The sequence below is a fragment of the Panthera leo genome, chromosome B2 (genome assembly GCF_018350215.1).
Source record: "Panthera leo isolate Ple1 chromosome B2, P.leo_Ple1_pat1.1, whole genome shotgun sequence".
Lineage (NCBI taxonomy): Eukaryota > Metazoa > Chordata > Mammalia > Carnivora > Felidae > Panthera > Panthera leo.
Window position 1 is genome coordinate 16,506,335 of NC_056683.1, and position 15,583 is coordinate 16,521,917.

General features: G+C 43.7%; 1 protein-coding gene and 1 long non-coding RNA gene across 7 annotated transcripts in view; both read right to left on the reverse strand.

The window, feature by feature from the left end:
- Window positions 1–1,208: 1,208 nt before the first annotated feature.
- On the reverse strand, window positions 1,209–5,294 carry LOC122218949. Its single transcript, XR_006202191.1, has 3 exons — window positions 5,095–5,294; window positions 2,265–2,410; window positions 1,209–1,518 (listed from the first exon to the last, which is right to left on the reverse strand). It is a non-coding gene; the product is annotated as an uncharacterized LOC122218949 (long non-coding RNA).
- Window positions 5,295–5,741: 447 nt separating this feature from the next.
- Window positions 5,742–15,583, reverse strand: part of HIVEP1 (HIVEP zinc finger 1) — a 148,731-nt gene continuing 138,889 nt past the window's right edge. For all 6 annotated transcript variants that reach the window (XM_042937891.1, XM_042937886.1, XM_042937889.1 and 3 more), the window contains 2 exons: window positions 8,960–9,471; window positions 5,742–7,681 (listed from right to left, as the gene is read on the reverse strand). In XM_042937891.1, coding sequence (XP_042793825.1) covers window positions 6,503–7,681; window positions 8,960–9,471 — 1,691 coding nt within the window. In that variant the 3' untranslated portion in view covers window positions 5,742–6,502. The remainder of the gene's footprint in view (window positions 7,682–8,959; window positions 9,472–15,583) is intronic.

Sequence of the window (15,583 nt, forward strand, 5' to 3'; positions counted from 1 at the left end):
TCCAGGCTGTCCCGCCTCCGGCCCTCTCACAAAGGCCCTTCTCTAGGCTTGGTTTCCAGAGCTTGATGGCCTCAAAACGTGTGCATTTCTTTCTGTATTGTTCAAGCTTGGGATCCAAGCTTGGGATCCAGAAGTCACGGTTACAAAAAAGACCTCCATGATGTTCTCTGTTCGTGAGGGAAGAGAGCGTGGCTATTTTTTTAATATGGCTCTAACTAATGTATTTCTAATATCCCAAGACGATGTTTTTTTTTTTGGTGGGGGGAGAGGGGGTTAAGAATGGCACACACTGAACTTTATATAAGTGAATCTGCTAAATTTTTATTTTTATATTTTTTAAATGTTCATTTATTTTTGAGAGAGAGAGAGAGAGAGAGAGAGAGTGTGTGAGTGGGGGAGGGGGCAGACAGGGGGACAGAGGATCCCAAGCAGGCTCTGTGGTGACAGCCGAGAGCCCAAAGTAGAGCTCGAACCCATGAACCCTGAGATCATGACCTGAGCCGAAGTCAGAGGCGACCCAGGCACCCCCAAACTGCCACATTTAAAAAAAATTTTTTTTAATGTTTATTTTTGACAGAGAGAGACAGAGCATGAGCGGGGGAGGGGCAGAGAGAGGGGGAGCCACGGAATCCGAAGCAGGCTCCAGACTCCCAGCTGTCAGCACAGAGCCCGACGCAGGGCTCGAACTCACAGACCGTGAGATCATGACCTGAGCCAAAGTCGGACACCCAACTAAGCCACTCAGGCGCCCCCCCAAACGGCCACATTTTTAAATGCAGTTTCATTTTTTCCTGTTAAATTTTGTCTTACATCCAGCCCCTCACTCCAGTTGGCCCAATCTTCTTGGACATTGATCCTCATCTATCTGAATTGTCAACAAATGTCTTCTGTAATTTTATTGAGTCTTCCAATTAAAAAGAACTGTGGTCAGCTTGGTAACGGGTACTGTGTGTCTACCTTCATGCTCCCGGCGTTACTTCCTTTCCCTCTCACTTTTCTGTCCTGTTATTGCCAGTTCCTGAGCTGAATTATTAGCACATTAAAGAAAGGACTCTGACCCACCGGGTGCCCTTTCCACTTGAAGAGCCCACACACTTCTTTTTAATCTTTTAAGTTTATTTATTTATTTTGAGAGAGAGCTGAAGAGGGACAGAGAGAGAGAAGAGAGAGAATCTCAGAAAGAATCCCGATGTGGGGCTTGAACTCATGAACTGGGAGATTATGACTTGAGCCCATACCAAGAGCTGGACGCTTAACCTGCTGAGCTACCCAAGTGCCCCGAGCCCACACACTTTTAATCATCTTCAATTCTGTCCCTTGTTCTTCACAATATTACCACGGCGTTGCTGGGTTCTTGCTAGACCACTGAAACACTGTCGGCTCCCTTCGTCTTGATTCTTCTTCACGCTTCCTGCACCATTGCTTACGTGCAACGCTGTTGTCACGCAAACTTTTTAAATACCACTCCTGCACCAGCATGATGAAGATGCAAAACAATGAGAGACGCAGCCTTCTTGTCTATAAAATGGGAGAATAATACTTGCCTCGGTTAAAATGAGATTACATTTTTTTAATGCTTATTTATTTTTGAGACAGAGAGAGAGAGAGATAGTATGTGAGTGGGGGAGGGGCAGAGAGAGGAAGAGACACAGAATCGGAAGCAGGCTCCAGGCTCTGAGCTGTCAGCACAGAGCCCCACGTGGGGCTCGAACTCACGAACCGAGAGATCATGACCTGAGCCGAGGTTGGCTTAACTGACCAAGCCACCCCGGTGCCCCTAAATGAGATTATAAACAGGACATAGTAGGGATAAATCTTAACCACATCCTCTCTGTCGGTGATGTCCTTCCCTTCTATCGTTTTGGCTTAGTGAAGTCCCTTCGAGGCCACACTGGAATGTCACATGCTCCATAAAGCGCTCCCTGATCAATTTAACCAGGAGCTCTTCCTTATTTGTTCTAATGCTCTTGGTTATATACATATCCCCTTACTAGTGGACGCCTGAAACCACAGAGTAGTACTGACCTCTATTTACGATGTTGTTTTTCCAATACATTCATGCCTGTGAAAAAGTGTAACTTATCAATGAGGCACATTAGAAGATCAACAGGAACTAACGATAAAATAGAACCATTGTAGTATACCAAAATGGAAAACAGGTGCGTGGTCGCTTTCTCTCAAAAGATCTTCCTGTACCATACGCACCCCCTTGTGATGATGAGAGGGGATGGAGGGAGGTGAAAGACACGGGCACCACTACTGACCTGCTGGGGGTGGGCCAGAGGGGGACCACCTGCTTCTGGGCCGAGGTAGGCTGCGGTGACCGAACCCGTGAACCCGCGGAAGGTGAAGCTCCTTCGCCTCTTGAGATCCTCTGCGCCTTGTGCTTGTTCTACTAGGACGTAAGCTCCTAGAGAATAGATGCTATTTAGTTTGCATTTAATTCCTATCTCCAAAGTGCTCTCTACATTCTCGGTGCTAAATATTTGTGGAAAGCCCGAGCAAAGCCTCTTTTCCACTTAGGTTGGTTCCCAGACACAATTTTATTTATTTTAAAGTTTATTTATTTTGAGAGAGAGAGAGAGAGAGAGAGAGAGAGAGAGAGAGAGTGCAGGAGAGTGAGCAGGCAGCGGGAGAGAGAGAATCCCAAGCAGGGTCCTAGGTGTCAGCAGACCAGGCACGATTTTAAGTCACAGAGTCATCTCAGCTATTTTTATTGTACTGCGTAGCATTAGCTCTAGAGCCCCAAATCCCATCCCTTCTTCAAAATACAGCAGTCCCTAACATAGACAAATCGCTAATTACTGCAGATAAAAACTTTCTTAACTCTCAAAATGTTTACAGTCTGTGGTTTCTAAGATACGTGTGGTCTGGTATTATTCTCTAGTTTATATGGCCTAAGTCTTAAGCAAGCATGCTCCTTTGGGGTAGAAAACGTGCTTTCTAATTTCTTTTGTATCTTGCATAGTATTGGAGTTTGTTGGTACTTACTACAAGTGCTGGGTTTTGGATGCCTAAATCTACTTCGGACCCGAGCCTGGTTCAGAGGAGAGGGAACACCAAGGAGTGGGTTATATCTCTGCTTTAACTCTTATGTCTACAGTGCCTGCACAGAACCTTGTATGTATTCAAGGTTCTAGATGAACCCGATATACATAAAAGCCTCATGACTTTCAGATTACATAATTTGTAGAAAAAAAATGTTTTACCAGTTTTGCTTGAAATTTCTTCTTGTAATGATGGCAGAGAGTCAGGGTCATTAAAAGATAAATATATAAATAATAACCTTCATTGACGGTTAAAGAGATAACTCCAAGTCATGGGAAATCAGTTCGGCAGAAGATTCTTGTCTTAGATTTAATATCCCGTGTTTAGAATGGATAGGTAGTTTTGAGACAAAACTACTTTAATAAAAGTCACCTTTTGGTGTGGCTTAAACTTGATCTCAAAGTGTAAGCTTAAAAACAGAAAAGTTAAGAAGCTCATTGATGTTATATTTTGACCTGAGCACACATCAAGAAATATCAACAGTCTTCCAGCAAAAATAATGAACATCTCCGTAATCCTTGTTAAGCCCTATCATTTAAAATTCAGATTAGAGATTAAGAGTATTATTTATACTGTTTCTGTGAAGTGAAATGAAAGTCACAGCTGTATTATTAAAAAAAATGAGAAACAAAACCTCTACATGAAATATTATCAGTTAATTATCATTCTGAAAACATTAAGTATCATTATAGCCTAAAGTTGAAAGAATGAAAACAAGTTACTTGAATGTCACTGATGTCCATTAACTCAACATTTTCATGAAATGGATCTAGCAACTTTTGAAAACTAGAAAGATGAACTTTTTTTTTTTTAGAAGTTTTATTAGGTGAGATTTATTTATTTTCTTTAATCTCTACCCCCACCATGGGGCTCGAACTCACGACCCTGAGATCAGGAGTCACGTGCCCTACCAACTGAGCCAGCCAGGCACCCCAGACCTTTGGCTCTTTAGCTACAACACTTCTGAGAGTGACATTGCTGTGGGTTCATAAAAGAAGATCTGAATTGACTCACATTATGCTTTTCATAAACGCATAACTGTTTTGCTAATAACATCATCGGGATTTGCTATGGTCATTGTGCTCTCGGTCTCTAGTGACCTGTCTCTTTCATGACAGTACAAGAGAGTAAGTCACATGTAGTCTCACTAGCTGTCTGGATTGCATCATTTGAAAGTCACGCATATTTAAGAATAACAATGCTCCTTAGGAAAAGATGACTTTGCAGAAAGTGTTCAACATTATTTCCTTGTATTTTGTTTACATAACTATTTCAAAATATAATGGCTCACACTTAGGTTATAATGGCTCAGACTTAGGTAATGTTTCTTACTTAGCTGTATATTTCAAATGCCAGCAAAATATTTGCAAGCCACATTAGAGTACTAAAGTCACTAATATTAAAGGTATGTGTATAATGTAATGAATCTTAAAAAGTCAAGACTGCAAAAGAAGCTTAAGATACATGGCAGCATTAGGTAAAATTCTCAAGGGGGCATCCAATCATATCACAACATTTGGTATTTGGTTAAATGTAGGAAAATTAAGAAAATTCTCCCTCTACAAACTAAAAAGAAAAACCCAATCCTGAAATTCTGAGCATTACTTTTGAATTTAGAGAAGTTATACATACCTAAAATGTGATTACACAATAAAAACGTTACACTGCTTTAAAATTTTTGGCCAAGTACAACAAAAAGTGTAAATAGAAAGCATGACATGAAGTTAAAACAGTAATTTTGAGGTATTTGATGGATAATGGACTTCATTTTCAACAACCATATTGATAGATGGATATAACAGAAGTTTCTAGGATTCTTTTCAAATCTATCTTGAAATATAAAGTTTGTTTTTTTATATTTTTGAGAGAATTTTGGTACTTAATCTGTCGGTAAGTGTAAATAAAAATTTAAGCATGCGTCAAAAGCATCACAGACCCATCAGAGCCTGCTGTGGCCAGAGTGCCTTCTAGAGATAATTTAGGTTTAGGGCATGCCGACCGAGATGGCAGGTGCCTTTCCCAAAGTCACAGGAAGCGGGGGCTCACCAATAGCAGGTCTCCAAACTCCTTAGAATACTTCCCCCAAACAGTCTGTGGTCTCAACGGCTTCAGAGCCCTGGTATCCCCACAAAGGAGGCCGCCTTTAAAAAATGTGAATGCACTGCCTTCACGATGTGCGACATACTCAATTCCAACGTTAAAACACGTTCTCACAGATCCAGCATCTGTGACGCTTAGGTCATAATGCCAATCGCTGCCAAGGTAACTGAATTTTTTTCTGAATAAGGGCAGTTAAGCCTCCCAGGACAGGAAAGCATCATTTCTAAAGAGAATCACGTAAATAATTCAAAGTCTGAATTTGGTTCTTCTGTAAATCTTGGGCCCTCCGTGGTTCGGTACTGGTCAGAGAACTCTCGGAGCGTAAAAAAACAGGACTTATTAGGAGGGAAAGAAAGAGTCCGTGGCTACTGGACAGACCTGGGAGTGGAGCACGGGCCTCAGCCAAGTTCTCAGGACAACTGTTTTGGTAACTTATTTTCTGCTTACCAGAAATGGTCCCACCTGCATTGAGGAAGTTTGCCCATTCCAGGCTCTGTGCCATATGCATTTACAAAAAGAGTTCTAAGTAGCGAACCTTCTAGGAGTTCATGCCTATGAAGTTACTCCTCACAGTTGGGCGGGTTTCACGGAGTTTCGCACGGCAGTAACACCAGTAAAGCCCCCGTTTCTCAAAACTAAGGGTGAGGCTGAGCGTAGACAGAATGTGACCTATGGCTATTTTCGGAACACAGATTACTGATCACCAAATATATAAAGAAGGCACAAGTGAAGCAAAAGTAAAGTCAGTAAACAATATTTTACTGAAACATTTCATGACACAGAAAATCTGTCTGAAGTGTAAAGTTACTGTCTTACACAGGAAGGACAGACCCATTTTCAAAGACTAATATGAATACAATAAATATGGAGTTTACATACTAATTTATACACAGAAACTCTGCCCCACAGCCATAAAAATTTATATTTAACAGTGCAACATATAATTTAATCATTTGATTTATTTGACAGGGTTTTTTTTTTTTTCTTTCTAAACACAAATAACTACCTGGTTTTCATATACATATATAATATATATTTTATGTATATAGATATTCAACAATCTGTACAGCTTCTAAACATAAACTCCTAAAAGGCACAAGTGTCTATACAACATGTACAAAAATGGCTGGAGCGGACACAAAACAACAATTATTGGTCAAAAGTTCATGATTGCACAAAGATTAGTCATGAGTTTATGTCAGAAAAATGTGCTTTAAGGAAAGGAGGGTTTTCAAAGAAACCTTTAAGTGTTATATATAAAAAAAAACAAAAAAAACAAAAAAACACAAAAAAACCCAAAACCAACCCCACCAAAAACCCAGACCAAACCAAACCCCCCCCAAGTCGAGGCCCACTAGGTGGCGATCACGAGCCTGTCCTCATCGTCGTCACTACTCACGTCGCTGAACTGCGCGGTGGCCTGCCTTCGGGGCGGCGCTGCGGGCCCGGGCACCTGCCCCTCTGGGGAGCGAGTCCGTAGGCCGCAAGGCTCCAGGGAAGCTTCGGGACGCACCTGCAGCAGAGGCTCGGCCGAGGCGGCTGGTTTGCCCTGAAGGGGGGCGAGCTCGTGCCTGGGCTTCACGTGATTCACGGCGGCGGCCTTGCCCGCGTCCGCTTTCCTTGAGCCGTCGGGCCGGCCGGGGTCTCTCGCGGGGGCAGACGCATCTAGAACGTGTGTTGCATTTTCCCGCTGGACTTGGGGGGACCCCTGAGGAGACGAGGCCCCGCCGCCCTGATCTGCGCCGGCTCCCGAAGTCGGCCTGGGGGGCGCCTCCCGCGCCCTGGGTTGGGAAGGGGGCATCTCGGGAACCCCCGGCGGGTCGGCGGGCACTTGACCGACAGAGGGGATTAAAGTGGGCAAGGCAATGTTCAGGATCTGGAGGCCTGGAATGTGCGCCTGAGGGGTGGGGCTGCTCTGCGGGGAGGGGTTTGCGGTGAGAACCTGCAGGCCCACGGCACTGAGCGCCAGCCCCGGCGGGTGCACCTGCGGGGCCACGTTGGCGTTGGCCAGGCCCAGGATGTTGACGGTCTCCACGCCCAGCGACGGCAGCGGCTGCAAGGCCTGCGTGCTGAGGTTCTGAAGGCCCGGCACGCGGATTTGGCCAATGGGAATACACGGCACCACGCCGCTCAATTCGGCCACTCCGGCGGGGCTGGGAGCGCCGGAAACTTCTGCGACCGAATCCCCGGGCGGGCCCACAGTTCTGTGAATCACATTGACGGCGGGGATCGTGAGCTGCATCGGCCCCGCCTGGATGGGCACGAACGTGGAGTACGTGAGGCCGGCGGGGACCACGTGGATTCCCCCGACTGGAACCATGTTGTAAGGTGTCCTGGACTGCTGTTGAGAATGCAGAGGGAGGTGGCTGAACAGATGAGTCTGGGGAGAGGGCAGGCCCGGAGGGGTCTGGAGGGTCACTTGCTGCTTCTGCTCTTGGGCGTCAGGCTGAGGCGAGGCCCCTGAGGGAGCCCCCACTGCTGTGTGCGGGCCGCGCTCGGCGGCGGGAGGGGGTCGTCGCACGCAAGCGGTGCCCTGGAAGACAACAGACAAAACCCCTTTCCAGCGAAACTGCCAGCGTAAAATCTCCTCTTCCTAACGAGGAGAAAGCATGTATATTCACATAAAAATGACAGGCCTGCTAAAAAATGATGTCTTCGTTATAAAAAAGAAATTCCCAACTAAAAAATCTATTATGTCTTTAATCTCTAGGGCAAGGAACAGCAACGCATTTCATGGAATACTTTGCAGTTTTACAAATTTCCTCCTTCCCTTTCCCTTTCCCTTCCCTTCCTCCCCTCCCCTCCCCTCTTTTCCTACCTTCACCTCTTCCCTCCCTCCCTCCCTTGCTTCCTATGTTTGTGAAAGGTCTCCTGAAAATCAGATTTCCAGGCACTGGCAGGTATGTAAGTGATCTGGGATAGAGAAGCTGAGAACACAGGTGACCAGTCTGGAAGTAATTTAATTTAAATATCAAGTATAGTTTAAATATTAATGCAATTATGTTAAATTATATTCATTTAGAATAGCCTATAGAAATCTGAGCTTTCACAGACTTTTTCGTTTTCTCCAGTGTTACCTAGCAAACCAAGATCTGCCACATTCAGAAATAAACCCTATGGCCATCGTCAATACATACAAGACGTAAGAGAAGGTAAGAGACGTTAAGAGGTCAGTGGGATGAATATATTCGGCATAGAATTAAACACTCCTCATGAGCCACCAGGGGTAAAAAGCACCCGGAGGGTGGCTTTCTGCAGGCCCGTGTCTGGCCCCGAGCTGGTTCTCCGGCAGGAAGCTTTCCCAAGCTGTCACAGCAATTTCATCATTCAAGCAAAGTGAACTTCTTGATACATTTTTGGGGGCCACATTAACTTTGCCACAGACACTGGTCGCTGTCGTGTCGACAGGGGCAAAGTGCAAAACGTTTGGATAATTTAGCACAGATCCGTCACATCAATCGATGCCACTGGAAAAACAATTCAGGGCAAGCGAGGGGGATAAATAGGTCCCAAGAGTCAGGTTCCCAATTGGAACATATATATTTTTAAAAAGGAGTGTAGTTTTAGAGAACCATTTGGTTCTTTCACAGATTTATGTGAAGTAACATGTGACCTCTGATTAAAATACCTAGCAAGAATCCAGGGGGCATAAATAAAGTCCTTTGCTTTTAAATACAACCAAAACTTGCGCTTGAACCCACTGACTTAGCCATAAATTAAAAAAAAAAAAAAAACAACAAAAACTTAAGTACATTATTTTCTTGAGCCATGAGGATCCCCCTGTGGGGAAACCCTACAACAAGACATTCACCTGGGTTAAAGTAGTGTTCTTTCCGGCCACAGAACTTCCCAGAATTTCTTCTGATTCAGGGTAGTCTACAGACATCTGGTGACACGGGGACCTGGGCGCGGCCTCAGGTGACCTGGAAGAGTCGACGGGAGCAGCCGTTTCTTCTCCGTCTTTTGCGGCGAGCGGCCCGGTCTTCACCGGAGACTCCGTCTTCCGGCTGTGGTCTGACTGCACCGTGCTAAGTACGGTCATCTTGGTGGGCAAGGCTCTGGGTAGAACGTCCATCGGGTCCGTGTGCGCCCCAGAAAAGCAGTCGGCAATCCTGACGTCCTCCTCTGTGCTCCCAGGATCCTGGAGGCCACCTCTAGACGGAAGATGCTGCGGGCTGGCCGTAACGGAGGGAGCCGCTGACAAGACAGATTCAGCCTGACTGTCTTCATCGTCATCTTCATTTTCGTTATCGTCCTCATCCGGGCCATCCGACTCTTCAAGGTCATACCCAGACCGCTCGAAACCGAATCTTTGCTTCTCATCTAATAAAAACAACCGAGGGGCGATGTTATAGCATGTTTCGCATGTGGACAGGTGCAGCCTTTTATTTTCTTTTAGTTTTTATAAGCTTGGCAATGCTGTGAGGACCATAACAGAGAAGGGCCCTACTCACAGAAAGTCTCCAGTTTAGCCAAGGAGGGGTGGCAGGGGGGAGAATAAGTCAGTCGGGCCAGGAATCAGACAAGCGGGGCGCTGACAGAGAGTGGCATGGCCAGTACACTTGTCAGGGACGCAGAATGTGAAATGGGCCTCGGGAGGTTAGGCAGGTGAGGATAATATACCAAGAAAATCAGAAATAAAGGCCTCAACTATTTTTTTTTTAAATTTTTTAACGTTTATTTATTTTTTGAGTGACAGAGAGAGACAGAGCACGAGCAGGGAAGGTGCAGAGAGAGAGACACACACACAATCGGAAGCAGGCTCCAGGCTCTGAGCTGTCAGCACAGAGCCCGTGAAGGACTCAAACATTAAAGAAGACGGGAAGATATAAAAAATTTGACAGAGTTCAACACAACTCTTCCTGAGCTCTAGCTACTTCTCTGCCTCTCTTTTGAACAAACTGAAACAAAAAGCAAAACAAACTGATGGCATTTGGATTTGTGAGCCCAATAATTTTATTTGATAATTCTATGAAATACGTGAACTGATATTTGGATAGTATTTTAGAGAGGTTTCCATTGTGCTCTGGGTAGTAATACTCTCTAGGACTTAAGACTTCTACCTTTTTCTTTTCTTTTCGCTAAGAGAGGTGCTAAATTTTCCGGTCATTTTTTCCCTATGGTAATCCAACTCGCTCCTCACAGGAAGAGGAACCATAACTAATAAGAGTCATTAGTATCAGCCTCATAACGTCACACGGGACCGTGTTTAACAAAGAAGATTCAGGAAGGTCCAGGGAATAGTTTCTTAATTCTCGTAAGATCATGTGGAAACTGGATTTAAATTTTTATCTGTTCAGAATCTCGCAAAATTAGAGGTTCTTTCCCTTAGAAAGCTAATAAACTTTTAAAAAGTTAAATGGCGGATGAATGCAACACCTCTACCCCAAATCTCTGGCGCTGAGCTATAATAAAGAAGGTATCAGAATGTATTCAGCTTAGTTGTGAACCATTCTGGCATTTACGCATACTTTTAACATTCTGCATTTATGTATACTTTCTGAGCAGGAAAAATAATAGGGAAATAAGCAACACGTTTGCTTCCTGCATATCCCAAATGGTCTGCGTATTAATTGATTTTACTATTCCTTCTATACTACCAAGTTCTTAGAGAAAAGTCTCAAAGGATCGACACCAAACCGTTGGAGGCTGATTATTTCAAGAGGATGGAATGGACTAGAACTTTTCTGCTGTTGATCTCAAGCACGTTACTTTTACAATTAAAACATTCAAGGACAAAACACATTCATTTAGGTTACTTTAACACATGATTTCATATGCTTTTTGCTTTGAGGGTTCCGCTGGTTTTGCTATGAAATAATGCTAATATCCTGAATCCCACCAGGCGCCCGTGCTAGAGATGGAATGGGTGATTTCTGGGTAAATGGCCTGCCCCCTGCCTCACAGATAGCTCTCCTGACCCCTATCAGATGGTTGAAATTCTAAAATTGGAGTCACTCCCAATTTGTTTTGAATTTGCTCCAACAGTGCCGAGTCAGACATATTTTAAGAGACTGAGGGGAAAGTGGGAAAGAAAATCTAAAGACATGAGATGACCAGGGAACAGGTTACCAGACAGGCTGACTTCACCAGAGGCGAGCCCAGCTCCAAAGTCTAACTAGGGTGAGATGTGCTTTCACTTAAAAATTATTACTCTATCTTAAACAAACAAACAAACAAGGCTATCTTCATATTGATGACTTTTTCAATATTCCCTATAAAGCTGAGGTCCCCGTCAATCAAACACTCCAAACCGTAAGCAGAGACGGTGTCTATGGGAAGAGAGTAGACATAAGCCAGCATCATCTGGGGTGTGTGCGATGGGACACTGGCCAGGAGGGTTCAGCTCAACAGATGACAGGCTGGTCAGAGCCAAGTATGGACTGCCCGCGTTGTGTGAATCCTCTGAAGCTACTCTTTCCTGCAGGCTCTATGCCATGAACCCCATTCAAGTCCTCACAGGAAAGAGTGTGAAGTATCCCCTGTTGTCCAGATCTGGGGGACAGGCGCCATAGCCAGAGAGAAGGAACAAGACATTCCACCTGGATCCGCTTCCTCTCGCTCCTTTAGGGAAAAACACTGTGGAGGGAAGGGCACAAGCACTGCTGCCCTTAGGAGCCTAGTGAAAACTTACTGCAGTGGGGAGAGGGGATGAACAGGAGAAAAAACACAGCTCTACTCCTTGAGGAAGGACAAGATTACCAGCTGAGTCCCCCACAACAGCTGAGGGAGTGGTGGGAGAACACAAGCGCCACGGCCCAGAAACCTAAAAGCATGGCGCATGTGGGAGTCTGAGGCTGAATCGGAACCCGAGGGCATCCTGTCCTCCTCCTCACCCCTAAATGCTAAGCTAAGACCTTTACGTAACGGGTAACAGCCGAAAACTGTTGGGAGAGGGACAGGAGATGAACGGGAATGTGTAGACTGACACTCACTGAGACACCTAAAAGTGGGACTGAAATGGGCATTGCCCTCCTAATCAACCCCTCCTCCCCCAAAGACAAGTTAAGTCTAGAGGAATCTGAAGCCTCTGGTGCTGGAAGCCTGCCGTATCTATAATGTATCACACACCTGCAGCCCCACTTCTAACTACGAAAACTCTTGATGCCCACACTAAAGGCCCGGCAGGAGAGGCACACCTGTCAAGAGGCAGGAAGCCTATTTACGTAGTCTCCACTGTCTTACACAAGATGTCTAGCTCTCGTAACAAAAATTACGAGACATACAAAAAGGCAGGGAAAAAAAAAACGTATGCAGAAGAGAAAAAGCAATCAGAACCAGTCGGATAGGACACAGATGTCAGAAGCATCAGAGAATTCAAACTAATTGATGGGTTAAAGGCTTGTGGACCACCCGCAGTGTCCAGTGGGAATTTCAGCTGAGAGCTGGACACAGGTGACGGAGAAGGCAGTGAGATGCTACAAATGAAAAACAAAGTAACAATGACAACAAGAAAATGGCCAAACCCAGAGTTCTATGCTCAACGGAAACAGTGTTCAAAGACAAAGGAGAAATGCAGACTTTCTTAGAAAAATACAAATGGAGGGGATTCACTGCCAGTAGACTTACTTGACAGTAAATGTTCAAGGAAACTCTTTGGGCAGAGAGGATACGGGCTCAGAAGGGAATGTGGATCGACACAAAAAGCTGAAGAGTATCAGAAGCAGAATAAGGATTCTTTCTGTAAAGTTTTAATTGCTTGCTCTAAAAGACAACTGAACATCTGCGGCAGACATAATGGACCGGGTGTTTACGGCACCGGGAAACGTAGACAGTATGAAAACAACAGCACAAATAACGGAAAGGAGGTACTGTGAATACAGTTACAAAGTCTCTAAGCTGCATGTGAAGTAATGCAGCATTATGTGAAGGAAGACGACTAAATTTTCTAAAAAGGGGTAAATAACAAAGTCAAGGAGGAGATAAAACAGTCATAAAAAAATGCGCAATTAAGTCATAAAAAGAAAAAATAAATAAATAAAACCACACCCAGGTGGCAAGGTGGTAGGTTTTATTCTACTACATGAAAAATAACATTAAAAGGAATTCAAGTCTAATACCTTAATTAAAAGACAGAAATTGCTAGACTGGATTAAGCAAGCAAGTGCCAAGTGTATATACTATATACAAAAAAACCCATTTTAAACAAAGACATAAACAGATTGAAAATAAAGTTTGGAGAAAAGTATACCTTACAACATTAACGAAATCACAGCTGGAAAAACTGTATCAGTATCAGGCAAAGTAGATTTCAGAACAAAGAATACTATCAAGAATGAACAGGAACATTACATCATGATAAAAGACATATAATCCTAAATGTATATCAACTAATAAACCAGAGCCTCAAAATAAATGGGGCTAAAACTGAAAAAAGCAATAAACCAATCCACAATTAGAGTTGAAGATTTTAACATCCCACTCTTAGTAAGTGATGGAACAAGCGTACAGAAAATGAGTGACAACACGGAAGGAAGACCTGAAAAACACTATCAATTAACTAGTCCCAGCTGACAGTTATAGAACATTCCAAGCAATAACACACTATGCTTTCCTTATAAGTATACATGGAATGTTCACCAATCCCTGCCATATTCAGAGCTACAAAGCAAACCTCAACACATTTAAGTTAATAAAAGTCACAGAGTAAGTATTCAGATGAAAACAGAATCAAACTAGAAATCAATAATTGGAAGATACCTGAAAATCTTCCAATATTCCAGACTTACGAAACATATTCCTAAATAAACTGTGGGTCAAAGAGTAAGTCTCAAAGAAAGGTTAGAAATCCTTTGAGGTAGATGAATTTATATTTAAAAAAAAAAATTTTTTTTTTAACGTTTATTTATTTTTGAGACAGAGAGAGACAGAGCATGAATGGGGGAGGGTCACAGAGAGAGGGAGACACAGAATCCGAAACAGGCTCCAGGCTCTGAGCTGTCAGCACAGAGCCCGACGCGGGGCTCAAACCCACGGACCGTGAGATCATGACCTGAGCCAAAGTCGGACGCTTAACCAACCAAGCCACCCAGGCGCCCCATATTTTTAAAATGTTTATTTATTTTTGAGAGAGAGAGAAAGAGCATGGGGGAAGGGTAGAGAGCGAGGGAGACAGAGGATCTGAAGCGGGCTCTGTGCTGACAGCAGAGAGATGGATGTGGGGCTTGAACTCATGAACTATGAGATCATGACCTCAGCTGAAGTTGGACGCTTAACTGACGGAACCATCCAGGCCCTCCTGAGCTAGATGAATATTAAAATATAACACTCAAATTGTGGCATGCAGCTAAAGAAGTGGTTATTGAGAAACTTACTGTATCAAACACTTCTGTTAGGAGAGAGATCTCAAATAAATAATCTAAGTTCTCCCCTTTAGAAATGAAAAAGAGAAACCAAAACTAAACCCAAAGCAGGGAGCAGAAAGGAAATAACAGATATGAGAACAGAAATAAAGAAATTGAAAAAAGAAAAACAGGAATCCAATAAAACAGAAGCTGGGTCTTTGGGGAAAGAAATGAAAAAAAAAAAATTGACAAACATCTAGTAATACTGGCCAAGGGGAAAAAAAAAGATACAAATCACCAGCAACAGGAAAGAAAAAGGGGATATTACTACAAACCCATAGATACTAAAAGGATAATAAATCTATTAAAAACTCTATTGCCCACCAATGAACAACTAGAATTCAAAATTAAAGATACAATACTATTTGGGGCTCCTGGGTGGCTCAATCGGTTAAGCGTCTGACTTCAGCTCAGGTCATGATCTTGTGGTTTGTGAGTTCGAGCCCCGCGTCGGGCTCTGTGCTGACAGCTCAGGGCCTGGAGCCTGCTTCAGATTCTGTGTCTCCCTCTCTGTCTGCCCCTCCCCCATGTGTGCACGGGCACACAGGTGTATGTGCACGTGCACTCTCCCGCTCTCAAAAATAAATAAACATAAAAAAAAACCCCACAATGCTATTTAAAATAGCACCAAAAGAATAAAATTTCAAAATGTGCAGGATTTGTAGGTTGCAAATACTACAAAATACTAGTTAAAGAAACCAAAGACAGAAGTAAACGAAGACATCTAGTATATTCATAGACAGACTGGAAGTTTCAATATTGTTAAGGTAGCCTTTCTCCCAAATTCAATCTATAGATGCAATACAATTGCAATAAAAATCTCACAAAATCTCACAAAAAAGCTCAGTTAAGCATCCGACTCTTGATTTTGGCACAGGTCATGATTTCACAGTTTGTGAGCTGAAGCCTCGCTTCGGGCTCTGTGCTCACAGTACGGAGCCTGCTTGGGATTCTCTCTCCCTCCCTCTCTTTCTGCCCCTCCCCAGCTCACACTCTCTGTCTCAAAAGTGAATAAATTAAACAAAACAAAACAAAACAAAACAAAACAAAACAAAACAAAACAAGGTAGCTCCATGGGGAAAGGACAGTCT